The sequence below is a fragment of the Corvus brachyrhynchos genome, unplaced genomic scaffold, assembly GCF_000691975.1.
Source record: "Corvus brachyrhynchos isolate BGI_N302 unplaced genomic scaffold, ASM69197v1 scaffold3, whole genome shotgun sequence".
Classification (NCBI taxonomy): domain Eukaryota; kingdom Metazoa; phylum Chordata; class Aves; order Passeriformes; family Corvidae; genus Corvus; species Corvus brachyrhynchos.
Window position 1 is genome coordinate 6,200,280 of NW_008237619.1, and position 26,708 is coordinate 6,226,987.

Genomic DNA, 26,708 nt, shown 5'->3' on the forward strand with positions numbered 1-26,708 from the left:
TTATGTTCAAATTGTACTGGTTTATTTACAACTGTAGTTTATAAACAGTAGCACAAACATCTTTACATGAAAAAATCTCAGTTGCTGAAGTAGGCACAGAGTCAGAGACTCCTGAGGATATTTTCAGAAAGGATTAGGAAGAGGAAAATGTAATACAACAGCTGCTGGGCAAAACTATAAATACATGAGCATTGGCCCAGGTGCAATTTCATGCAAATATCTTCAACAGTTCAAGTTCTATTGGTGTTTACTCAGATACTAAGAAGCAAAAAAAGTAATTAGTTTCAGAATTAAAGTGCCCTAGCTTGATTCCTAGTAAAATAACTTAGAATAAACGTTTTTTATAAAGGTCAGTTTAACTTTTTTTACCTTCTGATGAAGTACCAAATCATAGGCTTTGATTGAAATACTCAGAAGATTCCATGCAGCAAAGCTAATCCCCACTATCTTTTTTTTGCAGTTTTTGATGATTTCCCATCAGTCTACAAAGATGCTCTGCCTTGCCCATAAGAACATTCCTGTACTGAGCTTTGAACAAGAGAACCATTCTTGAACAAATGGAAAGCTTATGATGACCAATCATAGAGCTGCCATCTCTCAAATATTTACTAATTTAGAAGTTGTTACTCAAAATAATATAAACAAATGCTTGACTCAACGAAGGCAACTGGTTAAGAATACATTTATCACAGGTATACAGCACTGGAATTTCTTCCCTGGTTTTGTGTGCATTCATCTTCTTGCTGAAAACACCTTTGGTCAGCAGGTACTCACTTCTGTGCTGAACTGATGGGTTTTAAACATCTAAATTTCTTAGGTATTTTGTTTCTGAGGAGCAAGGCAACTTGTTTTCAACTGTCATATTCTGTCATGAAACATTCATTTCAATGCATACACTCATCTTTACAAGGGAAACAGCCTCAACCTATGAAATGTAAAATTTTGCATAATTAAAAAAAAAATCACAACCCAGTAATAAAAACTAGGTAATTTCAGTATTTAAAAATAACCCTTACCAGCAATTCCAGTTATTTAACCTAGTAGCTGCTGGTAAGACTTTAAAAAAACCCTTCATCTTACAAATTGCTTGTATTTTTTCCATTTATATGCAGCCCAAACTGGACTTAACAGTTTTTAATGAGAAAACAGTATTTTTAAGATTTACAAACCTATATTTTTAATTAGCCTTTGGTACTACCCAGAAGGCAAAATCAAATTTCTAGACTGTAGGCAATGGAGACATTTTATTTGCAAGGGATAGTAATTCAGAAACCATTGCATTTTCAACTGCTACTCTCTATCTCTCAGGCCTTAATTCCTTTAATACACTTAATGTGAACCCAGCTGCATTTGCTCTTGCAAAGATGCAGATGACTCCCATTACGGCTGCATTAAAATGAAACAAACTGACCTTTATAATAAATACTTCTCCAAAACAAAAAAAAAATTTAAAAAAAAAACCAAAACCAAGAAAAAACCCCAAAAACAAAACCAGAACAAAAATCCTGTTCAGAAATGGATAGTAATTTACCCTATCTTAAGCCTGCTACTCAGGCATTCCCATCAGCAAACAGAAAAATTCTCTTAAGTTAGTATTCAGTTGGGAAACAGTCAGCTTGTGTCCACATACAGTATCTTGGTTGCTTCTTCTTTATAAACAGGTCTCTACAAAGTCTTTAGTTATTAATTCTCCAAGGCATCCAATACTTTCATGATCTGTTGTTTTATGGCTTTGGTAGCATCACCTGCATTTGGAATCAAATACCTTAAAAAAATTAGAAAAAACCAGCATTAATTCACTATAAAATTTTTGAGCATAAATTCCATAATTCTTTTAATTCTTCCTCTGTCTAGGAGGAAGGGAAGAGGGGAATATATTAAAATGAAAAAAATACTAAAAAAATAGCATTTAATTCCTGATTATATTATGAAACACTTCCTGTTTGTGAATTTCGAACTGTTGAGGAGTACTTCACAGACCATGTTGGAAAGAAAAAATGACAATGGGATAGGTCAGGCAGTTCAAAATCTCTACAGATAGCATGTCTGACTGAAGCATAGCAGTCCTTGCTTGGTTTTCGTTTCACGGGTTTTGGCGGTTTTTTAAAATTCCTATAGATAGCTCTAGATCAACCTGCTCCAGTCCACAAGTTGGTGATGAAGTAATTCAACAAGCAGCAAAGTTCTCTGCATTATTTTAATTTATCTTTGTTGACCTACTACAAACCTAAGGAGCCAACAGGCATAGAACAATGTCCCTAGTTAGGCAGGAAACTCATCTCCCCTCTCTTGTGAAAACACAGCATCCACTCTACACAGTTCTCTCCAAGGAAGAGGATGAGAAAACATCCAGCTGGTATCAGCAACCTTCTTAAAACAGTGCCAAGAAACAGGAGGCTACCTCAGAGGAAAAAAGCCCCATACACTCCTCCATCTGATCCCTTCCCCCCCTCTTAAGCATACAAATACTGAGCATGGCAACATGTAACTTCCAGGAATCAGGTTTCAGGGAATCAGAGTTTTGAGTTCAGGCTTCGGGACTCCTCATACAACACACAGACAGATTCAGATGTTAAAAAAAAAAAAAGATACCACAGAAGAATTACCACTTTCTTACATCCCACTCTTTACAAATCCATGTATTAGCTGCAGATAGCTGTCTACTTCATTTTCATTTAAGACATATTACAAAAAGAACACACTTGCACACATCCCATCCCCAATAACTATACTGCAGTTCCTCTCTTCTGGGTCTTGTAAACGCTCCTCGTTTTGCTGGCAGATCTTTTTTTCTAGTTCACATCTGAATGATGTATTCCTAAACAAAAACTATTACTTTTGAACTCAATTCTGGGAGTTACAGCATAGCTCTGATTTCCAGTGTACAGCATCCTGGATATCATTACCACATACACCTCTGCTGAGATGGCTTACCTTTCAACTGCCAGAATTTCTATGCCTGAAGTATTGCTATTTCCGTATTTAAAGGTGATCAGTTCTGGGTGTTTCTTCTTGGATGTGATTTTGACTACAGAGTTGAGTGCCTGTCGAGACTGTATGTAAGCCAGTCCCTTTCGTGATGGAATCTCCCTCAAACAGTACATATGAGTTGCTGTTACTAGGAGATGACTTGAGGGAAAAGAAAAAGACAAATTAAGTTTTGTTAATGAACTAAATATCAGCTATTTAGAAAGTTAAATTCTATGAATAAGCTACATGGAGAGAGCTAGACAATACAGTTACCAAATCTAAGAAACAGTTTTAATATTTTCATAATATCTAATTAAGAAAGCTCTACAAAATACTTCAGATTTTCCTTGAGTACTGTAGCATGGCCATTTCTGAAAACAAGCATGGCATGAGATGACAGCCACCAGCAACCTGTCAGGCCATGCACAGTGCCTCCAGCCTCTCTCTCCCCCTTCAATCACACCCCAACCCCATCCTTCCACCTACAAAAGGGCAACTCTACACATGGAGCATCAAATTAAGTTAGAAGGATGTGCTGGCACTCCATGACTGTCAGTCCCTGTGCCAGCACTACCACTGACCCGCTGATCTGCCCTCTCAGTGCAGGACCAACTTCTGCCTTCTTCATGGAAGGAATGCACGTTCAGCTAGCAGTGGGAACACACTGGCTGAGTTTCAGTTCAGTTTGAAAAATCATACTATGACTGATTACATACAATCATACACCATAAATGACTGATCTAATGGAAAAACAATAATAAAAGACAAGAACAGACCATGATGCAAGAGAAATCCCATCACAGGTTTCTATTGTCCAGGTTCAACAGGATGTGCACTCTTTGGGGAAGTCAAAGCAAGCATCATGTTCTGCTCTTGCAACATTAGCAAGGCCACTGAATCTTAGGGGCAAGATGGGTGTGAAGTACAACATACACAGGTAAATAAGAAAAAATGGAGTCATGGACACTTGGGTCTACCTTGTCCTGCAAATAAGCCTATGCACACTGACAGTATTTTTCTTACTATCTTGTTCTTCAAAGCAAAACTTCACACCAGGTTTTATACATAATTACCATTCTATAACACTGCAAATACCAAGAATGCAAATACAGTAACATTTTGTTCTACATTCTACTTTCATTTCCTAGTTTAATATAAAGGATAACTGCAGTGACCAATATTTTTAAAAAAATGTATATCAAGATGGACATTTTCATTAAACCTAGGATTAATTTCAGTACCTGGGAAACATATGCCCATTTTCTTTTACTTCATTACATGGAAAGTTATACTTCACATCAGGTTTATTTATCCATGTCTGGATGTTGACGACCTCTTTTCGATCATCGTCTGACATTGAGGAGTTATCAATTTCATCTGTTTAGAAGGGAGTGGGTAAAAATGTTAAAAGAAAAAAGAGAATGTATTTTCACACACTATCAGCCAACTTTTCAATTCGCTTAAACCCACTGTAGCTACACTGGTCCAAAGCAAGAATTACTGAACACAGAATTACTGAGAGGGAGGAAAGAAAAAGGAAGGCATATCTGATATTTCTCTCAGCAACAAGTATTTTTAGCTCAGGGGATATCTTAGGCTGGTTCAATTTGTCCATTCAGTAAAGTTTCATGGATTTCTTTCACATGGACTTGTCCAGACTTTCCTTGAAGCCATATAAACCTTTTGCATTTAAACCACCAATATCTTTTGGCAAGGAGTACCAAAACCAAGTCAACTACAGTCCAGGAGAGTCTCCTCTTGTGGCTTCTAGTTTCTTTTACAATAAGAAATTAATACCTGTTGATCTCTTTCAAGGCCAGGCATTATTTTATGGATCCCTTTTCCTCCCTTAAAATGTCTTTCACATAACAAAACTTCTAATACACAGCTGTGCCTGTTGTGAAAGTCCTTTCACATCTTTCCTCACTCTTTTTTACTCGTCTCTGAACCTTCTCCTGTTTAAACATGGTTTCTAACATCAAGGGCAGAAGACACACAGTATTTAATGCGTGGGTGAACCATAGATTTCTGAGCATTTGATTTGCTTTTCTGAGCACTGAGTACTTACTTACTATAAACCTACTGCTCCTGGACACAGCAAAATCACTCTACCACTTCGGATCTGAAACTAGAAGTGGTTGGGGTTCTTTTCGTGGCTTTCTTGCATTAAACTCATACTGAATTTCATGGGCCATTTTATTGCCCAGTCATTCAGATTAGCAAAAGACTCAGTTTGTCCGTACTGCCTTGAATAACCTCGGCTCATTAGCAAAAATTGTTGTCTTTGGCTTCACATCCTCTTTTAAGGACATTTAAGAACATATTCAAGCCCACAATTTTCAGCACAGACCTCTGTGAAACACCCAAAACTCCTGCAAATGTTATCACTTAGCTGCAAAATACTGCTTTTATGTCTAAATATGGTGATTATGTTTACATAGTAATTTTAGTGCTACAGTAGAATTTAAGCAATCTAGTTATCTAAAACAATGAACTATATTAACTCCATACAAATTACTCCCAGAAATAACCCAAGACAGCTCTTTATAGAGCCTTTTTCAAAGCCAGTTTCCTACACTTTGTTAAACTGTTTACTTCAGTGCAATTCAGAATTTGAAACACACTTTGGAAAAGGTTTTCACTGAAAAAATACATTATGACATTGAAGGAAATGGAACTATAATCCACCCTCATGTCAGAGAATCACAGAATGACTCACGATAGAAGGGATCTCTGGATGTTATCTGGTTCAACCCCCCCTGCTCAAGCAGATCCACCTAGAGCAGGCTGCAATTATTACAGCTGAAAACCCCAAACACTAAAACTTCACAAAAACAATTATACAGAAACAGGTTCACTTTTTGCCTTCTTCTGTATCAAGATAATATATATTTCCCTTCATATGTGTTGGCTTTGCTCATTTAAATTGCACTAATTACCAAGTGTAATAGTGCTTTTAAAAGGAAATATGAATAGAACTTAGCAAACAACCATTACTGAAAACATGTTCTAGACAATCTGTCTTTGAGGAGCTGGTTTTCTGAAACGACACAGACTTTGCCAAACACTATTATGGATGCTCAAAGAACTGTGCAAACTTAATTACATGGCATTTGGAGAAATATCTTGTTAGCATGAAGGCTTCTGCCTGATAATTTCACTTTGGTCCTTCACAATTTCTATTGCAGATGATGATCAACTGTTCGTCATCGATGTTATTTAAACCTATGACTCTCATTAATCCCCACGAACTGCTTCTTTTGCATGTCAAAGATTCTCAGACTAGTTACTTGTTTCTCCCACGGAAGCCAAATATGCCTTTTGGCCACAGAAGAGTTATTTGTGAGATGATGACTGGGAGTGGACTAAAACTACCAGAGCAAAACCAGGGCAGAGTAGGTTTGTACCATTCTAATGTTAGAACTGCTCTCAAAAAAAAACTCCAAACAAACCCTTATGAAATGTGTGGTGTTCCAGTTTCGCCTGCAGTTTTTCAGCTAGATAAAAAATTTAAATAAAAACTGCATGTTTTTATTCTACAGCAATCTGCATGCATATCGAGAGATGAATCAATTATTAATAGATTCAGTGCTGAAAAGCAAAGTCTAAAACACTGGAGAGGTGTGCACACATTAGCCATTTAAAGTCTAGCTCCAACTACATTTCAAAAGTTCAGATCATTACACTAAGTGACAATACTAGACATTCAAACTGAGATACATCAGCCAAACTAGGTCCTTTACATTTTCCTTACTGTTGTAAGAGGCACAATTGCCAGTTTACATGTACAAAATCAGTGTAGAAAAAGAACTTTACTAGAGAAATAACACGTGAGGACAAAAGATCCACTAAACCCATCTATTTCCATTTCCTCCTGTTGGCTGGTGCCTACCACAAATTATTTTTTATTTAATCTGCTACTATATATTTGAAAAGGGTTGGTCCTAGGCACTACCATAACACACGATCAACAATAATAGTTAGACAAATGTCATATTGCAAGACAAAGATGTAAGATACACTCTTTTGATTTAGCCCAACTTAATATTTTGTCTAAATAAGCTAATTGAGGTAAGAGGAAAATCTTCTACTGTACCAGTATCATATTCTTCTTCATCTCCGATGCTGAATACTGGCTTCACACCACGGTAGGGTTTTCCTACTCTGTCACTGCTGCTGACATGTCTGTTGGCAATGAAAAGGCAGAAGAGGGCATGGGATGGGAGAAGAAAAGTAACTTTCAAACTGATGGTCTGAGTTCTACAGTAACATATTAGCAAAATGCAAACACAGCTGTGCAACAGAGGACAAGAGAATTTCATGAAGCTTCCTGCAAGGAAGATGTGAGTGACCCATCAAGCAACTTGGTTAGTGAAAGCACATAGTTCAGTCACTTTGTGAGGCTGACTGTTGTAACAGAGAAAGTGAAAAGAAATGACTTTTTTTTTAAAAACCCCAACCTCTGCTCACCTTCTCAAATGGCAACATACATTAGAGACCTGAAAACTGACAAGACGCTAAGTTTCTAGCATGAAAATAAAACATATCTGGACAGTCAGGGCAACTTCACATGGATGCCAAATGTAGATGAAAAAACCAAAGACTATTAACTAACATGTCTGGAAGTTAATTTTTCTGGTTAATTCCTCAAAACATAACAAGATGCCTTAAGAACTACAAAGTGGGGTTATTACAAACCATCCACTGTAGCCTAAACACTGACTTCCTGTCAATTATTTCCAGTTTGAGTCACATCTTGAAATATTTGGTCAAACAATTCCTATTGCTACAATCCCAGCACCATTGTGACACTGATGTCAAAAATCACATTTAAGTTATTTCTACAGATCATATTAAATGACACAAACACATACAACTGAGTCTTAATGAATGACAGTAAGATTGCAAATCCTGAGATATTTTAAAGCTCCAGCTCAGAATGCTGCAGTTACATGGCCACAGCTGAATTAAAAGCTCTTGCCCTCAACTGCTGAGAATACCTGAAAAACATGAGAAAAACCTCAAAGTTCAGAAAGCCACAAAAAAGGCAATTTCTGAAAAAACCAAACAGTTCATGATTTTAGCCTTTAGAACTGGCAATGCTTAGCAGTTTAAAAAAAAACCCAAAACAAACCCAAAAAACTTGTCTGTCCCTTCCCTGCAGTTCAATAACCTCTTTCCCCATACTGTGCATTTGTGTTTCCTACCAACTCTAAGCTTTGGTTCCCGTTTTAAGTACATTCACAAACTCCAGTTTACATGCTACTGTAGAACCAAGCTGGACAGGGAACAGGTTTAGTAATAGGCAAATTAATGTTACTACTTAGGGATACCTGAAAGTAGAATTGAGAGTTAGAGAAGAAAACAACATTTTCTATGGGTAAAATTTACTGATATAAACAAAATAAGGAAAAGTTAAAAAACCCAACCAGACAGAAATGCGGTCTACAATGGCACAAAAATAAACATACAAGAACATGCTCATTAGTGTTTAAGACAATAAGCATCAATGACACTGACAATTCAAGAGGGCAGTGCTTCTATATGGAGGCTTTTGTAAATGTGCTTTAGTAATACATAACCAATTGAGCAAGAAGCAGCACATTTAACTAATGTCAGATTGAATTATACAGAGAGGATCTAAGAGCAGATCTCACTGGTGTTTATCAGCTGAAGTTAGTCAAGGCAAGAGAGTAAATGAGAGAGTAAAAAGCTACTTTATAAAACCTGGTAGCATCTTAAACTAGAAATTGATTCCCTTTAACCTGTTTACGTGGAAGGCCATCATTACATGTTTAAAAATTGAATGCAAAGTCCTTTGGTGGCAAACCTGCCAAATGAAACATCCTGGTGATAAACACAAAGTAGATCTAATTGAATGTATGCAGAAAAAATGCCATTCTAGGTTTTTAAGAACTTTGATTTTAAGAAAATACTCTAGGGATATATAGTGTGAGCTAATTTATTATTGCATCTACCCAAGGGAAGAAGATACGCAATAGGAGCGAAAGGAATAAGCAAAATAACCAAAGTAAAATCTCAATGTATCAAAACTTGGTTACAAATACAGGTTCATGCATCTCTGAGTTATCAAAGAATCACCATATATTTAATTGGATATTTTAACACTTTTTCACCATATTCTAGAAACAGATCAACAAAATGTGGGGTACAATCCCCATGATCTTTAGTATTTCCAAATTAACAAAACATACTATGTGCTACTGGGCCATTCCCACTGTTCTTCTTTTATAGAATCCAGGTTAACATTACTACTGATTTTGCTCACACAAACAACACCTTTCTGTGGTGCTTTTGGGTGAATCCCAAATCAAATTATGTGCAAACTACTTGAAAGAAAAATTAGTCAAAAATTCTTGAAAACCCACTTTTAAAATTTTCAATAATTCATCCAGCTTTAATCTTCATGCATTTCAGTGTAAGAAGGTCAAAAGCTACAGAATTCCTAAAGTATAATCAAAGTTCCAAAGTGATTATGCATAAGCTGCTCTTCAATTACCACAAGTAATTTTATATAAACTCAATTCACAAGTTTTATTTCTGAAATAATTATAAAACACTGTGAGGCATGTGTGTATGTGAGGCAAATGTGAAGGGCCTCCACATTTGCATGAAATGCAGTAGTTACGTGAACAAGATGAGGTAGAACTGCAAAGCATATTTACTTATTATCATTTTTCTTTTCCCAGTAATGAGCATGTCTGTTTCTATCAGCATGTTCTATCACCATGTGATAAGCATAAAAATTTGAGACTTCCAGACAGAATTTCCATATGGATTTCCTACCATATCTAAGTTCAGAGGATTTTTTTATGAACAGTTTACTTTTCACATCTGTAGTCTCTGTTGTTAGAACCTAAAGCCATAATTTGTTCAGTAATTGCTCCCGATCTCTTCTACTAGTACAGGCTACTAATAAAATGTATATAGGAAATGACAGGTAAAAAAAAATTCCATAAAAAGCAATAGTAAGGAAAAGAACAGAAATAACAAAGCAGAAACTAAGAGAAGAAAGCACTGCCAATACATTCTTTTTTCTTCCTTTAGTCTCTTGACCAGTGCTTGTAAAAAGCAATAGTCTTAATATATTCCAAAAAATCAAATTAATATCAAAATATGCAAGCAATCTTGTCAGTGTAACCAATGCTTACAAACATTGTGATGCCATGCTAAATACAAGAAAGGTGGTTTTAGTCAGACTGCTTAATTATCAAGCTTACCGCTCCAGGCTTGCTCTGTCTGGCCAGGAAATATTGAAAGGTATTCTACAGTACATTGGGGCAGAGGACAGAACAAAAGAATTAAAAAAAATGTAAAGGAAAAACCTAGATAAATAGCTGAAATTCTCTATATTGGCAATGTATCTTCTTCAAGGAGGATGCTTGTAAATAAAAACAAGGCTTCAAGAAAGCTGGAAACGAGGTAAAGAAAATATTTACCAAAAAAATCTACTAAAAGATGCATTTCCCATGCTACTTGTGGCTTACATGTAAGCATTACTTGATTTCACTGAATGGCTTGGGTTGGAAGGGACCCTAGAGACCAACTTGTTCTACCCCCTGCCACGCACAGGGACAACTCACAGCAGACCACGTGGCTCAAAGCCCCATCCAGCCTGGCCTTGAGCATTTCCAGGGATGGGGCATCCACAGCTTCCCCGGGCAACCTGTGCCAGTGCCTCACCACCCTCACTGTAAAGATTTTCTTCCTAATATCTAATCTAAATCTACCCTCTTTCAGTTTAAATCTTCACATTAATTCAGTTTAATTCTTCACACAGCAAAAGCTACTACCAAATGCTATTTAAGAATTTTTTGCCTCTAATTGTGAAATAAAAGTAGTAATACTAATTTAAAAAAAACATTTTCCAACACAAAAAGAAGGAATGATCTGAGGTACAAGACTATTAAGAACTACTCTTCATTTGGCATGTACTTTAAATCCTGCTATCAAATAAATGCTAGGTCTCTGAGATTCTTGAATACCAGCTTGTTATTCAACATACAACTTCAAAGGCTGGAATTTAAAGAACTACAACAGGATTTTCATTTAAAGCTCTGACAGATGAAAGCTGTTATTCTTACATTTAGTTAAGATAAGTATTTGGAATGATGACTTCCAAATTTGAAAGTGTTCTTCAATGTACTTGCACATTCTCATTCCTAGTTGTAATTGGAAGACACAAAAACCAAAGGCAGATTCTGGGTTTGAAAAGCAGCTTTACAGCAGGACTTGAAAAAAATCAAGATCTTTAAAAGATTTAAACTCAATTTGACAAGATGCAGCAGTAAAAAAAAAAACCAAAACAGAACAAAACCAACCAACCAAAAAACCTATCCAGGATCCTGCTGTAATTTATCCATTTCATTAGAGTCAGGATGGGGAAGAACTGAAATAAAAGTGAAATTATTGTTCACTTTTGGACTGAACACAAAATTGACACATTATAAGAATTGAAATTAAATGACAAATTCTAGGTAAATATTCAAGGCAACAGGGACTAAGGCAGCACAGTAGGCTCCCTGGATCATGATAAAATTATGAGGAGGGTAGAGGCAGAAAATCTAAAAACTGAATATGGAAGAGAACTTTTTCCTAATCAGCCCAGTTTTCACGCTTACAAAACAGCCACATGAACTAGGATGCTCCCAGCTAAGGCACAGTGAGATATGTGACGCACCTGTCCACTGGAGTAGATGTATTTTCAATAAAACTGATAACTTTCTCTTTCACATTCACAGATTTCGTCTTCAAAGCAACCGTCATTTTATTCACCAGGGACTTCACTCCTTTTCCATCACCTGAACCATTAGGAGCATCACCCTGTAAAAGGAGCTCCTCTCAGGATTAATCATATAAAAAATATGTTATTTCATCTCAATGAATTTATTAAGAAAGGAAACAGACTACAAAATAGTAATTTACTTTTTGGTACTCAGTAGAACATTAATTACAGAATTGAGTATTTCTTTAGAGTTCTATCAAATAACAGCAATGATATGTGACTGAGGAAAATATGATCCCATAAAGCAAGCCTGACAAACTATATTAGTGAGCACCCTGCTATGAACATCCAGACAAAGGAATCCTATTAATGATACATTGCATCCAAATCAAAAGGTAAATCCTACACATAGTATGTCAGCTGGAGAAAAGATACAATTTTGAGTTTTGCCATGAAATTGTATGCCACTTCATAGTAACTTATTCCCAGAGTGAATAAGAGCCAGGCAAAGAGTTTTCTGTTACATGTATTCTTGCTACAGCAAGTTCTTACCTACAAGCTCTTCCTCTCCAGAGGATAAAAATGTTTAGGTCACCTCTGACTAGACAGTGATCATAGTTTGAAATTAAACACACAAGTGAAAACAGTCATGACTTGCAATAATGCATTTTACAGAATAGAATGAGGAATGTGAAGAAAAAATTCAGTACACCTAGGGCTCCCATCCCACTACAACACTTATGCCAAAACGTCACTTACATCAACAGAGTTTATGCTATTTCTTGAGCCTGACGTACTAGCAATCCAGTGACCATATCCATTTTCTGGTCCTTCCACATTGATATCTGCTAAGTGCTGCTGGAGGGCTGTTAAAAGGCCATTAAAAAACATTCAGATTTACATTGGACTTCGTCTGTTGATGAAAATATTGTATATACCCAAGACTAATCAGTAACAATTTTTTCCCCGTGATTTAATAAAACAGATAAATTCAGATATCATGATAATAATCCCTGGCTTTTCTTTCAGTAGTACAACGGCATTACGATAATCTAATTATCTAATGCCTATTTATCTACCTAATATACTAATTATTTTAGTAAACAGTTAGAATACAGCAGCAATTAAAAACAAATCACTGCTTTGATCTTGGAAGACAGCTCTTAGAACACTGGACATACAGACTAGAAATGCCTCTATACTCATATAGTAGCACAGATCTCTCCACTGTTGTAAAGCCTGATTATTTCCAGCAACATCAACTGCAGAATTATGAACTGCTGATTTAAGAAATCATAACAGCAATTAAAAATTCTGAAGTTGCATCTTCATATGAATCTGCAATCTACAGGGGCTAAAACAACAAGAATGATAATTTGGAAGAAAGAGGGAATTTCCCCAGTTCCTGCATTAATTTTTCACCACTCAGAAATTTGGGCAAGCCCTAAGAGTTAACCACAAATGTACAAGTGCACAGTGTTTACTTACAAAAAACAAAAACCCGACAAATGAGTAGTTGCTATTCATTTAGATGGTTTTTAGCAAAAGCCTCATAAAAATACCAACAGCGTTAAGATGTCAAGATTTTTCAAGTCTAAGTTCATTATTAATAAGCTTACCCATAAAGCCTCCTTTGGCAATGCTTACATACTCCTTATTTTTCTGCAACAGAAAAGACAATTCTGATCAGAGCAAAAGCCTGTGGAGTAAGTTTGGCAAGTACAGTAATGAAACATGGGTTAGTTTACTAAAAACTGTAAACTCCAGTAATGTAAAAAACAGTTAAGAATTTTTTTTTTAGGGGGAAATGTTTTGCCATTTACCATCAATAACACATGCAGACACACTTCATTTCAGCTGTTAAATCAGTGGCAAGTTAATTGTACCTGTAAGAAATGTGCTAACACCATGTTCATATACATATCTTCTTCTTCCCTGCCACTTCCCATGAAGCAGAGATGTTCCCCACCAGCGATGGAGCCAGACTCAATAGATTGTTTTTGTGCTTCTAACAGGGATTTCACAGACTGTGCAAATTCAGATGGGTTTTGAAGCATCTGTGGAACGAACAAACAAAAAATGCTGTTTGACACCAAGATATTGTAACACAAGTGGTGAAAGGAGACAAACTTTGAGGATGGTTACAATTTGTTGAGCACAAACAAGGCAACATCAGCACTGTACAAGTCACACACACATGGAACCTGCCCAAGACCTCGTGTTACATAAAGAACACTGTGAATGGTCCTTTACTTCCTCACCCCACTTGCTCTCCCCAGGAAAGAAACACAACTAACATTTATTAGCTTATTTTTGAAGGCATCAAATAATAATGGAACAAGTCTTTGCAACTTTCATGTTGCATTCATTTGGTAATATAGCAGTGGGACTGGTTTCCATATTTACACCTGCTTGGGCACAACACATTCAAACTTTGGAGATTTGAAATCCTTTAAATTACCTAGAATTTCTAGGTGCCAGTAAAGTCTTCCTCTTGTTGTCTCCCCACTAAGCTTTTTATTATTTACTTATCAAGATTTGGGAAAAGAAATCACAACTGAGAGTACAAGTAGGTATCTGTGATTCTTTGTACTCTCAAAAAGTTAAGGCTGTGATACATGAAGGCCTACTACGCATGCAAAAACATAATTTCTATATGAGAGAGATGGAGAAACAAGGACTTTCTCAATACAGCTAAAATTTTAACCTGTGTTTGTGGGGAAGGTACTTACTTAAACTCATAAGGAAATTTTGACCTGGACTGGGGGGCGAGGGGGCAGAAGGGACTCTCATTATCTAGCCTTTACAGTGGCTCAAATGATGAAGGACAAAGTCACAAGTACACAACTTAGCCATCAATAAGTAAGGCTGAATTTTAACTGGGGTTTTCCTAGACATAAAGGCTGCTGCTTTATTACACAGATCCTAAATCTCACTACTTCCTCTATCTATAAATGAGACGGACTCCAAAGTGCTTTCTTTCCGCATTGTCTCCTCTTACAATAATTTTTCTGTACTTTGCACATACAAGAATATAAAATGCACTGAAATTCCATTAATGACTTTTTATCACAAAGATTTTTCCCTGTAATATTTTCCTAGCATTAAACTTTTAAAAACAAGGATGAATCTGGTGATGTTCCTCCACCATGGTTCATGAAGGACCCTAATCATGCCAACTGACACACACTGCAAAAGTTAATCCCAATATACAATTTAAATACATATGAACTGATCACATCTAATTTAAAACTTGTTTTCATGGACTCCTTTTTCATATGCTATCAGCTTTTTGTACTACTTAATAATTTATAATGCTTATTTCTACTTCATTGAATACGACATTCAATTAAGGCTAGCAGAACACCCACATAGGAAAGTTTTTTCCTAAATGTTCTTAGATCTAGGTTAAAACCCACACTATATCAAAGAATCATTTATGTTGGAAAAGATCCTTGTCATTGAGTCCAACCACAAACCTCACACTGCCAACTCTGCACTACTAAGCCACGTCCCCAGGTGCCAAGTGTGGCTACAAGTAATAAATACCTCCAGTAATGGTACAACCCCTTCCCTGGACAGCCTGTTCCAATACTTGAGAACCCTTTCAGGGAAGAAATTTTTCTTAATATCTAACCTAAACCTCCCCTGGTGCAACATGAAGGCACTTCCTCTTCTCCTTTTTGGGAGAAGAGACTAACACCTGTCTTGCTACAACCTCCTTCAGATAGTTATAGAAAGCACTAAGATCACCCCTTGGCCTCCTTTTCTCTCCTATGTAATTATATTTTTGCATATAATACTGAATAATGCATCATTCGAATTAGAGAGGTAAAGACATTAGATGCAGGACTGAACTTAACTATAAGTATAAAAGTCTTTTATGGTGTATATCCATATAAATCATTCCATACAGCTTCCATAGACTTCTTAAAGTAAAATAGTTGAGGGCTAATCGAGATGTGATGAATACACTGCTGAAATGGAAGTGATTTGGGGGGAAAAAAGGACAGAGAAAAAGATGACTGAATGTTCAATTAGGAATTCACTATCAAATAGAAACTACAAAATCTTTATTGAAGTTATTCATCCATAGCACACCTCAGTGCCAAAATTAATGCACTTTCTCTTTCATATTGTACTACAAAAATTTTAAAGAAGCAACCAAATCCTTTTCAAGACATATGCCCCATAAAAGGAGACTGGCTGAGACAAAAAAAAGGGACAAAGAAAAAAAAGTCCTCTTTTTTAAAATTAATTACACCCTTCACTGGAAATCAGGATGCTAAAAAGAGATTTCTCCTCCAAGCAATGTATAGTCTTTAGTCTGCATGGCTTTCCATTCCTAACCAAAGAATAGGAAATCTGGAATCCCAAATTCTAATATCATTATGGACTAAACTTCTCAGTAAAATGATGATTCTACCATCTCCTCTAGAGAAGCTAGTTTTTGAAACCTTATCATCACATAGCTAGACACTGCAGTTCACAGACTAGAGCCTGAAGAAAGGATACTTTATTTTTCAAGACAGACCTTTCTCTCCCCTTCTATCTCACTTAGCATGCAAATATAGAAACAAAGTGCATACAAACCAAATCTGAGTCTAAATGAAATGCTGTTGATAAATGCCCAGCATTGTATTGCTCTGCAGGACGACAATCCACCACAAAGAATCTCACTCCTTCCTGAAAGAGAAATTCTTAAATTTTAAAATTGCATAACTATTGACAGAATTCAATTACATTCTAACACTAATTCCAATACTACAGGAATTGCTTGAAAGGGCTAAGAGCTATTAAAAAAATCTTACTGCATTTGATTAATGTGAACTTTGTCTACAGTTACCAGATCACCAATAGTATTCTAGTATCAGCTTTCCATTAATACATCAGCTTGTGCATTGGAAAGGATCATCCAAGTACAATTATGTAATTTCTACTGCGAGGAAACATAGCAGTAATGAGACAATCCAAGAATCCACTACTAATCAGCACAGCATATAAGGATAGCTTTATATCCCACCAACTTGGAAAGGATATAAATATGCTTAACTTTACTTGGACGAGGAAAAAACCCAAACAAACTATGCATGACAAAACTGGGGCCTGGAAACTGCTACATGAAGTCAGTAGTATAAGAAACACCGTAATCTAACTACATTATGATCCATATATGGGTCTTAAATATTTCTAGTGAAGTCCCTGCATCTGTGTCTGCAATTAACTTCTACTGAAATAGGTTTAATTAATTTTCTTTTTTTCATTTAAACCTTTCATTGACAAAAGATAGATATTCCTTAGAAGCATTCTTTTCAAAGGTACTGAGTAGTGAGTTTTGAATTTTCCACTACAGTAGCTACATTTGGAAAGGAATTTAAATCAGTGAGATATTGCTTTAAGCTCACACTCCTGAAATTCAAATCAGCTATCTTAAGCTCCCCTATGCTCCTTGCTACAGCACAAATGCATTGAAGACAGAAGATCATTTACAAGGGAGAAAACTTTTAAGACAAAAATATCTCTCCTGAAACAGCAAATACTCATTTGTGCTGTTAGCATTTAAAACTAGTGGTTAGTGATTCTTTTCTATAAAACTGAGGGGGAAGGTTAATTCAGTATACTGACTCCTTGTTGCTGATTTGCTTGCAGAATCTCGGACACAGAAACTGCTAGACAGAGAGCCTGGCTCAAGTCTGTGTCATCATCTTTGAGGCCCAGCAAGCTGCTGCCAAAAAGACTGTGGTTGTCCTAATAAAGCAAGGAAAAAAAAAAAATTAACTGAAGCCATTGTCTTTATGGGTGAAAGTTTAAGATAAAACTATATCCACTAAGTCACAAATATTAAGTTCCACACATGCATATCCTACCTGCATTTTGATCAACTGAAATTCTTTCTGAAAATCATGGCAAGGTCAGCACTTCCATTACAACCACAGCTTGTCCACCACTTTGACCATGCCAACATGATGCAGTGCCTCTGGTATTTGGTTTTTAGTTCTTTGTTTTGTTTTTTCCCAACAAAAACCCTCCTACTCCTGTCTACACACATCAGAGGAAGTACATACACGCCAAAGGCAATGGCTATCAAATACTTTCATTTCATTCATTCATTCACTAAGTCAGATATCGTGAGTAGGGAAGAGCTGCAAAAATAGTGCAGGTGATAATAGACATCTACAGTAAGTAACTTTTTCCTCTTTGTTATTGCAATTACAGGTAGCACTGCTGTGCAGTGTACTACAATTCAATTGTGTCAATAGGAAGTTTAGCTTCATCAGTTCTTACAATAACCTCGTTTAGAAAATGAGGTTATCAGTCATGAAGTGAGAATATTGCAGGGAAGCTTCTCTCTAACATATTTCACTTAAGATTATTTTCAAAGACCCTAACAGTAAATACCACCAGAGCAACAACATGAAAAAATTGTTTAAAAAAAGAACATCGCAATGAAATATTCAAAGTTACTGTCAGCAGGAGCTTAAACACTCACCAAAAAGAGAATTTCAAAATTACTGTTATTACCTTCCTGAAAGAAGCTGGAGTTTTGCTACAGTAATATTGTGCCAAAGAGAAGAGATCTTCTATATCCTCTAAATCAAGATTGGCTGGTGATGTTTCTAAGAATTCTGAGACAGACAAACAACATAAATGCAACACTATTTCAGACAGAGAAATCAAGCAACATAGATCATTCTAAATCACAAAAGAACTCATTTTTAATAAGGCATAACAATCTAGTGTATTGAGTAAACATGAATATTGATCCACTTGCCAGATGAAAATAGCAGATACATGAAATATTCCTTATCCATAGAAAACCCAGGCTTTTTGCTAGAAACTCAAACCTTTTATGCAAATTATTTTTTACCACATTCTTACTTCTGTATAGTTTTAGTTCTGTATAGTTTCAGTTCTAATTCTAAGTCAGCTACTTTTTCTAAAGAGCTCTGACCATGAAAATCCTTTCAAATGAGTACTTAATCAGCAGCACTGTTCTATGTCCAGGATAATGCAAGGGTGTAGTTCTGCAGTATATGGTAAAGACAAAATTCCAAGCACACTCACTTTGAACTACTAGAGATTATTAATTACAGTGTATTATGTATGTAAAAAAAAATATACAAAGGCAAGAGTTATTTACGTTTTTCACTGAAATTTAATGCATTTTTTATAAAAACAATGACTTAAGCTCAAATCAAGTGCATATGAAGATAACCCAGAAAATGCAGTAAGTGCAGTAGCTTTAATGAAGCTGTTGCTTTGGGCTTAGAAACAAGATGATTGTTTCAAGTACTTCAAACTGAAGTATAAAGCTACATGTGGGAGCACTAAAAGGAAACACAGAAAGATGGTCCAGGACAAGGCAGCAGAAGAACAGTAAGAAAAGAATTAGTAGGTGAAGGGATTCACTAGTGAGAAAAATCACATGGAAATAAACAATCTAGCATTTTAGCCATTAAAAATAGTCATAAATGGGGATTACAGTATACAGTAATTTCACTAGCAGCTATGTAAGAGAAGTACTTACTTATCATTTCTTCTTTATCTGATTCTTGTGCTAAGATAACGTCTCTGAAAACAGTAAAGTCACAGGCATACATTAAGTCAGTAAAACCAAAATGAAACAAGCCTGGATTAAAACAGTGTCAGTAAAGAATGTTCCAAAGAATTAACTATACACTTACTTTGCATTGACAAGGATGATCAACATTAAGAAATAAATAAAGAATGGATCTGCTTGTTGTAGATATCCATCCCATATTGCCTGAGTGACTTCAGCTGAACAGTAGTATGAGAAGAGGCTTCCAAGCTAAAAAATTGGAAAATAATGTGAGAAAAAGCAATTACGAGGAACAATCTTAACAGGAATACATTTACAACAGAGATAAATGATATCTAAAAGAAAATAAACCTAACAAAATTATGATAAAAACCTACATCTGCACAGTGTATTGAAGGATGGTTCTAACCTTTAAACCGATTTTTATGGAAATAGGGCACAATACTACAGATTATCTGTGAATAAATATACCTATTGTGAAGGCAAAGTTGGCTGTACACTGCCAGCCTTGCAAATTCAACCACAGATAACACAAACAAGCTGGAATACTGTTTAGCTCACAGCCACTGCTAAATACCAATTATACCAACAAGACAATCATAAGAGAATATATTTACTCAAATAGCATAGTAATTAGGGCTTTGAAAGGCTCCTGCAAACATAATTATTTTTATTTTCCACAGTAGAATTGGGCTAATTGAACATGGTTGCACATTAGTTTGACAACATCACTTACTTAGCATTACATTATGATTCCTTATGACTGAGTAATTAAACATTTGCAAGCATCAGAAAATTTTCATTACCATTTAAGAAACTCTTTGCCTGTTCCCATGTTCCCACTTGAAAATACATCCTCTCTGATATGCAAAGTTCAAAGAAGATAAAAGGTAGAAACTTCTTTCCATACATGCCAGATAACATTTACAGTCATACCTAACTCAAATGCATACCACCTGACTTCACTGGGGTCTTACTGATGCACACTAATTCTGTATCAACACAGCTACAGCTTGCAAAACCTTGGCATCTGTTTTTAAACACTATCATGGAATATTTCAACACTTCCTAGTATAGTTTTATAACAAAAGATAAAAAGATCTATTCAATTCTGACTCAAATGCAACCGAAGACAAAACATCCATGAACAAGATGTCAATGGCAGGTCTCTGTATGTTGCTTATATATTTCTATGTATTAGTAACACACCTATATAGACTGAGTTTTTTCACACATGAAACAGGGAATTTTACTGTAATCTCATTATATTAAATGAATCTAAAGATTTTTTCCTTAAATTGTACACCAGGAAGCACAGCATTGAGGACTGGCAGCTACACCAGCTTACTTCACTACCACCTTTCAGAGAGAAGATTCTTTTTCTAATTAGGCACCAAAATTCTAATAAACAGCTTCAAAGAACTTCATATTTACTACGGAAAATTCTATTAAAAAATGGAAACGGAGCAGCAAAAAAAAAAAAAACCTGATTTCTCTTTTGAAGGCTCATGACTGGCAAAAGGCAGATTTGGAGGATATGAAAATTTTTCCTAGACACATTTTTATTCTAAAATTGACAGCAGCCTTAAGTAAAAAAACCAAAAAACCCAAATACAGACCCCACAGTTCAGTAATTCGTTTCAGTCTTCCTTAACTGAAAATACACAAAGTTGAAAAAGATTTTACATAGCCAATGAGTATGAAAGAACCTAGAAGGGTTCATACATCAAAGTCTTCTTTATTAAATTACAGACTTTGCCTGTGCAAGCACAGTATCATGATTCTGTATTGCATATGCTAAGTAGCACTGAAACAAGGGTTTTGTTGTAGTCCCACTACACAAACTTTATGAAAAATGATTGAGGTAAACATCTTTGTAACTACCCACAATTTGAGGTAGTTTTGAAGAGAAACGACTAATGCTTTAACAGTTGTAAAATATATGTGCCTAAATTCTAAAAGACATACATATATGCCTTAGCAGGGAGGTTTTTAAAACAATTCATACTTCCGCTTTAAGAGACTTGTGAGACTGATGTTTATCCATATCTACAACATACAGCTGCCCACAATCAAAACTAACATCAGGGCTTCTTGCTTTTTGAGTACGTCAGCTGCTCTCATTCTTCCTTACTCCAAGAAGTTCCTAACATCAGTGGCTCAAAAAAGTACTCACCCACCACAATAAACATTTGACATTAACAAGACCTCATACCTTATGTTAAACAATTAAAGACAAAAAGCCCACACTATATTAAAACATGCAATTTATTTTAATATATGCAGTTCTAATCACTTGTACTACTCTTCCATAAGCTGGCAATATGTACTTAAATTTTAACAGAAATTTATTTTTCATTATGTTTCCCTACTTTCACTTTATTACCCAGTTGAGTGCATACGAATCTGGAGTCATCTTCTTGGTATCAAGAAAGGAGCAGAGTTCAGGTTCATGGTACTGAAGCAGCAGTCTAAACAGATGAAAGGGTCTTCCCTTCATAAAACAATCCCTGAAGAGTAGCAGTGAAAATAATAAACACCCTTGTAATATTGCAGTTTTCAGACTTACAGTAGCAATTCTTTACTATCTGTGATTTCCAGTACATTGCTCTTTTAATTCACAGGGACTGATCAAGAAGAGTCAAAAAAACCAACCAACCAAAATCAAACCAACAAAAACCCCACAAACACTGAAACTCTCACTAAATTAACAAGGCAGCAGAGAAAATGAGATACTGTCAATACTTCATGGTACTATATAATACAGAAGTATTTAAAACAGATCTAAATCTCAAAACAATGCAAGCGTGGTACCAATGGAGCAGAGATTTGCTGTTCTACCATAAATTGCCTATGTCTTTCATTCTCCCACTGAAGAGAAAAAAACCAGGAAACAGTCTGTATCTCATTGAAACACCACCTAGATTCCTACAGAGGAGCTCAAATGCCAGATACTCTGCCAGCCTTCTACAGCTGAAAGCACAGGAGTTATGTGACCTAACGCCACTGTCGCCAAACAGTTCACAGAGCCCAAGAGTGTTTCAGAGCGGAAAGAGGCACGAGCTGAGTCAAGTGACAGGACTGATAAACACTTCCTGCCACTACAGCAAACATGCATTTTTCATATTTTGGGCATACACCCATCAGCCAGGCTGGAATCTCCTCTCCAGGCAATCAGACTAAGATCTTTAATTACAGACCATCCTTCTTGCTGAGGTGTCATGGTGCTCCAGCATACATAAAAACTTATTTCAGTGAGAGCACCTACATAACAGCATAAAAAGCTCAAATTTAGTATTTTTCATTAAAAATATCTAGCAACTTAAAAAAAAAAAAATTCAGTCCCAACTCAATAGAATATAGGGAAAATATCAACTACTTCTAAAGAGATTTTGAGACTTAATTAGTGCTTATGAATTACTGTTTCTGAAGGGATAGAAGTATTTTAGATACCAAAAATGCTAGGAGAGGAAACAAAAAACCACTTTTACATAACCTCTGTGAATTAGTTCATAAACAAGTATTTTTTATATTGCATGAAAGGACAAGTTCTTTAAAAGGCATATTGAATCTACATCAGTCACACACTAAGTCTTTGCATCTTAAACCAAGCCAATCATCTCCTGGATTACAAACCAACAGCTATTGAAATTTATTATCATATGAAAGAATCTGGCAACATTGCTACAAACAGTGCTACTCTAACCAAAACCAACATGCACATCTTTCAGAGAGTACTTCTCATGCCAATAAACACAGTGCATATGGAAATTAAGAGTTTTACCTTGGAATGAATTTATTCATGATAGCATAGAAGCAGTTGTACAAATCACTGCGGGGCAAATGAAGGTGCACCAGAGGTTTGAGCAGATGTATCCAGCCAAGGCAAGAACTGTATTTAACATTGCGTGATTTACAATAAAAAGTAATAATAGACTCAATATCCAAAATTAATACTGACTTCTCTTCTTCTGGCACTGACAACTGGTCTGAAATAGGCACAGTAACATAAACTGTGTTAAAGGCTTTTCAAAGAAATTGGATGAGATTATTTCATAGCACAATTGTACCAATAGGGACTGATCAGGGAAAAAACCAACAAAGCCAGACAAATAAAAAACTGGCAATTTGGATTAAATTCTTACAGAAAGGCATTCAAAAAGTTATCAATATACAAGTGATTTTATAAACCCAGTAGAGTAAGGCATTTAAATATCATTTAAATAATGCAACAACAGGATGAAAGTTTGGGGTTTCCGGGATCTATATTAAAGGAGGAGGTACATTCTTTTAATGCACAGAATGCTCCTCTTCTATTCCTATTCAATGTGCTCAGTCCATAACTTAGGCTCAACTCTACAACAAATTCATTTGAATTTCAACAAAGACCAACCCACAATACACACCTTCAATTCTTCAAAAGCTCACTGACATGCAAATTTATCCAAATCAGAAGTTAGACATCAGCTAGGCTTACAGACTTAAATTTTAGCATAAACTTATAAATCACATTTTTTTATGTCCAGGATGGGGGAAAGAGATATGTACACACTATATTAACAGTTGCATTGAATTTCTAGCAAACATCTTTCTCCCTCAGTTACAGTAAGCCCATGAGTCTCATTACTGTTAATAATTTTTTTTATTATGAAAGTCCTTAATACTTTCCCATCAAAGCCAGTCAATATTTGGCATTCCTTTTCTCTACCTCTCAGAATAATGAAACAGTACATAAAACTCACATACCATCTGAAGATTTACTTTAAATTTGGAGACTACTTGCTTTGCTAAAACATTGAAATAGAGACATTTAATCCAACACAAAATTGAAGTCTCTATATAAGCTTCCTTCTGAAGTAACTGTACATTTGTTCCCTTTATGAGTCTAATATCGTTACATATCACAAAATATTTGCCAATAAATACATAAAAAGAACTATCAAACATTGAAGTGGTTAATTTTGTATGTTACCAATATAATTGGGACATTTTGCATCTTCCTGAAGAGACACTGCGATTCAATAATTTTTATTTAATTAATAATATCAATTATTATTAATAGAGTGAAAATTCCACCCCCATCTCTTTCCTTTACAGGACAGAGAGAAGGAAAATAAGTCCTACTAGACTTTAGGGCTAGAAAGTGTAGAACTGCATTTCAGAAATGGTAGGTATGTATGCATGCAGCAACTCCACTCTCTGCCTTAACTTTCAATTGTGCAAGAATAAATAAAGTGTGATAGGTAATAAAATAGAAGATTCTCTTACTGAAGTTGTGAGAAGTATCCTAATTTCTGAGTTAGCATTGATTCCATCAAGTGATCACTGATATCAGTGCTGTTGCAACATGTCAGGGATTTGACCAGTTCTACGATGAGCTGCCAAACAGCTCCTGCGGCAGCTCCTTACAGACATACAGGAGTATTGTTTCCTATGTTCTGGCAGCACCTTGCTTTCACAAACACAGCCTTTCATTTTCCCTGAAAACGCTATTAAAAAGTATCTTTCTTTAAAGTAATTTTGGAAGTCCAAAATGTTTTCTTCTCTCAAATGTTAAATGCATTTTTGTGCTAGACCAGGTTTTCAGATTAAGAACCAGGTCTTCCACCATTAAAAACCTGAAGGACACTATGCAAAGAATGTCTGCTTTAAAAGATGGGAGTTTGGAAAACAATTACAATTTTTTCAACTAAAGATGCTTTCTGATTATGCAACCTATCACTTATAAGCTAATGCTTCAAATTTCCATGATGTTGCCCACCCCACAGCTTGTGTACAGGTAGGATACTATTGTTTTCTTACAGTTTCTTACTGATTTTTATCTGCTCTTTCATCTTCCTCCTCAAAGCTTCCCCCAAAATGTAAATGATCAGATGATTTAATTGAAATAAAGTCCTAAGACAACTGAGAACACAGAAGTTTTCAAACTGATGATCTAAATATAACAGAACTTACCAATTAGCTCTTGGCAATCCTTATGAATTATACTCTGCTCAGGTAGGTCTAAGGAGCCATCCCAGGATGCTAGGCTGTCCCCCTTTCCTACAACATTAAGTGCAATCTGAAAACAAAAATAGAAAGCCCCCTAAACATTTTAGTGTCTTTTTGTAGTTGTTCAGTTACTGAACTCAGTAATTTAAAATAAAGTAACTATTCTTAAATTGAATCAACACAGATGTATATTAAAATTTCAGTACTACATCTCTTCTGTAGAGATGCCTGGCAACTAAATCTTTTATCTTAAATCAAACACAACTTCAAGTATTTCCTGCTTCTTGATATAAGCTCATACTTACCTTCCAGACTTTGGCCCTTAGATCAGCAGGCAATTGCCTTCCTTGAATGATGTTTCTCACAGTTTCAAGATCACAACCTCCTTCTTCTAGAGCGTCTGCAAGATCTTTTATCCTAAAATAATGAAATACAATTTAAAAAATCAATTACACTATTTTTCAATGTTTATGTAGACTGAAGGCTACTGTCAGACAAATCCCACACATATGCAAAGGTATAAGACAACTTGAAAATTACTAAAAAGAAATACTTGCAAAATGTTATTCATTCCTTTAAGGCTGTTTCTTCAACTTGTAATTTCATTCAATTTACATACAAGAAAAAAGAAGTTTGCTTTTTTGTTTTCATTAAGTGACAATATTGCAAAATGTTTCATAAAAATGCAAATTTAGTTGCAGTTTACTACTTCCAGCAACTTTCAATTTCAGCAAGTTTTCACACACACAAAGCAAAAATTACACCTAAATTAGACAGTAGAGTTATTTCAAATAAAATATTAGATGTCCTAGAAAACAGAACATTTATTTCAAAGGTTTAGCAGAGTTAGCTTTTAATCTTACCTTTCCCTGAAACAGGAAAAGATCTTTTAGTCAAACTCAAATGGATTTAACTACATAGTTCTAGTATTTTAAGTGTGGACATATGCACAAGAATGAATTAAAACATACAAAAATGTTAATAATATAGAAAGTAGCAAAATACAGAAATTGACAAGACAAACATTAATGACAGCTGCTGTAGTAAGACAACCAAAGTTCACAAGCATTATAGATAGGAAGGTATGCATTCAGGAATGATTACTTTACAATCTCTCTGATAGTTTCTGCAGACTGTTTCAATGTTTCCATGCTGTCAATAATGAGAGAACCACATCTGATGATTTCAGGACTTCAATATCATGTAGTGGCAAATCAGGTTCACTGGAAAAATAGCAATGACAGTGACACACAGGTCCTGTAGGCAAAACTTCTCCCTCGCTATATCCTCTTAACTCTTCTCTACTTGCTCTGACATCTGCCTTAAGAAAGGCTTAGCTTCACATATACCTGATGAGTTAAACACACATCCAGGGGGTTTATAGACAGAGCAAAACAAAGAACATGATTGTTTCTCCAGGACAGATATTCACATGGGAAG

The 26,708-nt window shown here is 35.6% G+C and overlaps 1 protein-coding gene across 2 annotated transcripts; it reads right to left on the reverse strand.

Annotated features, from left to right (window-relative positions):
• Positions 1 to 26,708, reverse strand: TBC1D23 (TBC1 domain family member 23). Of its 2 annotated transcripts, XM_017731869.1 has the most exons (19): positions 26,373 to 26,419; positions 25,574 to 25,685; positions 25,233 to 25,338; positions 23,062 to 23,266; positions 21,664 to 21,787; positions 19,402 to 19,526; positions 19,245 to 19,288; positions 18,239 to 18,342; positions 17,342 to 17,464; positions 16,310 to 16,402; positions 13,603 to 13,773; positions 13,336 to 13,378; positions 12,476 to 12,582; positions 11,672 to 11,814; positions 10,212 to 10,256; positions 7,067 to 7,155; positions 4,212 to 4,347; positions 2,935 to 3,129; positions 1 to 1,765 (listed from the first exon to the last, which is right to left on the reverse strand). In XM_017731869.1, the coding sequence occupies exons 1-19, from the start codon at positions 26,417 to 26,419 to the stop codon at positions 1,684 to 1,686; spliced, it is 2,094 nt and encodes a 697-aa protein (XP_017587358.1). In that variant the 3' UTR covers positions 1 to 1,683. The 2 variants fall into 2 exon arrangements, with proteins under 2 accessions (XP_017587358.1, XP_017587359.1); XM_017731870.1 differs by lacking the exon at positions 10,212 to 10,256 and having other exon boundaries at positions 26,373 to 26,708.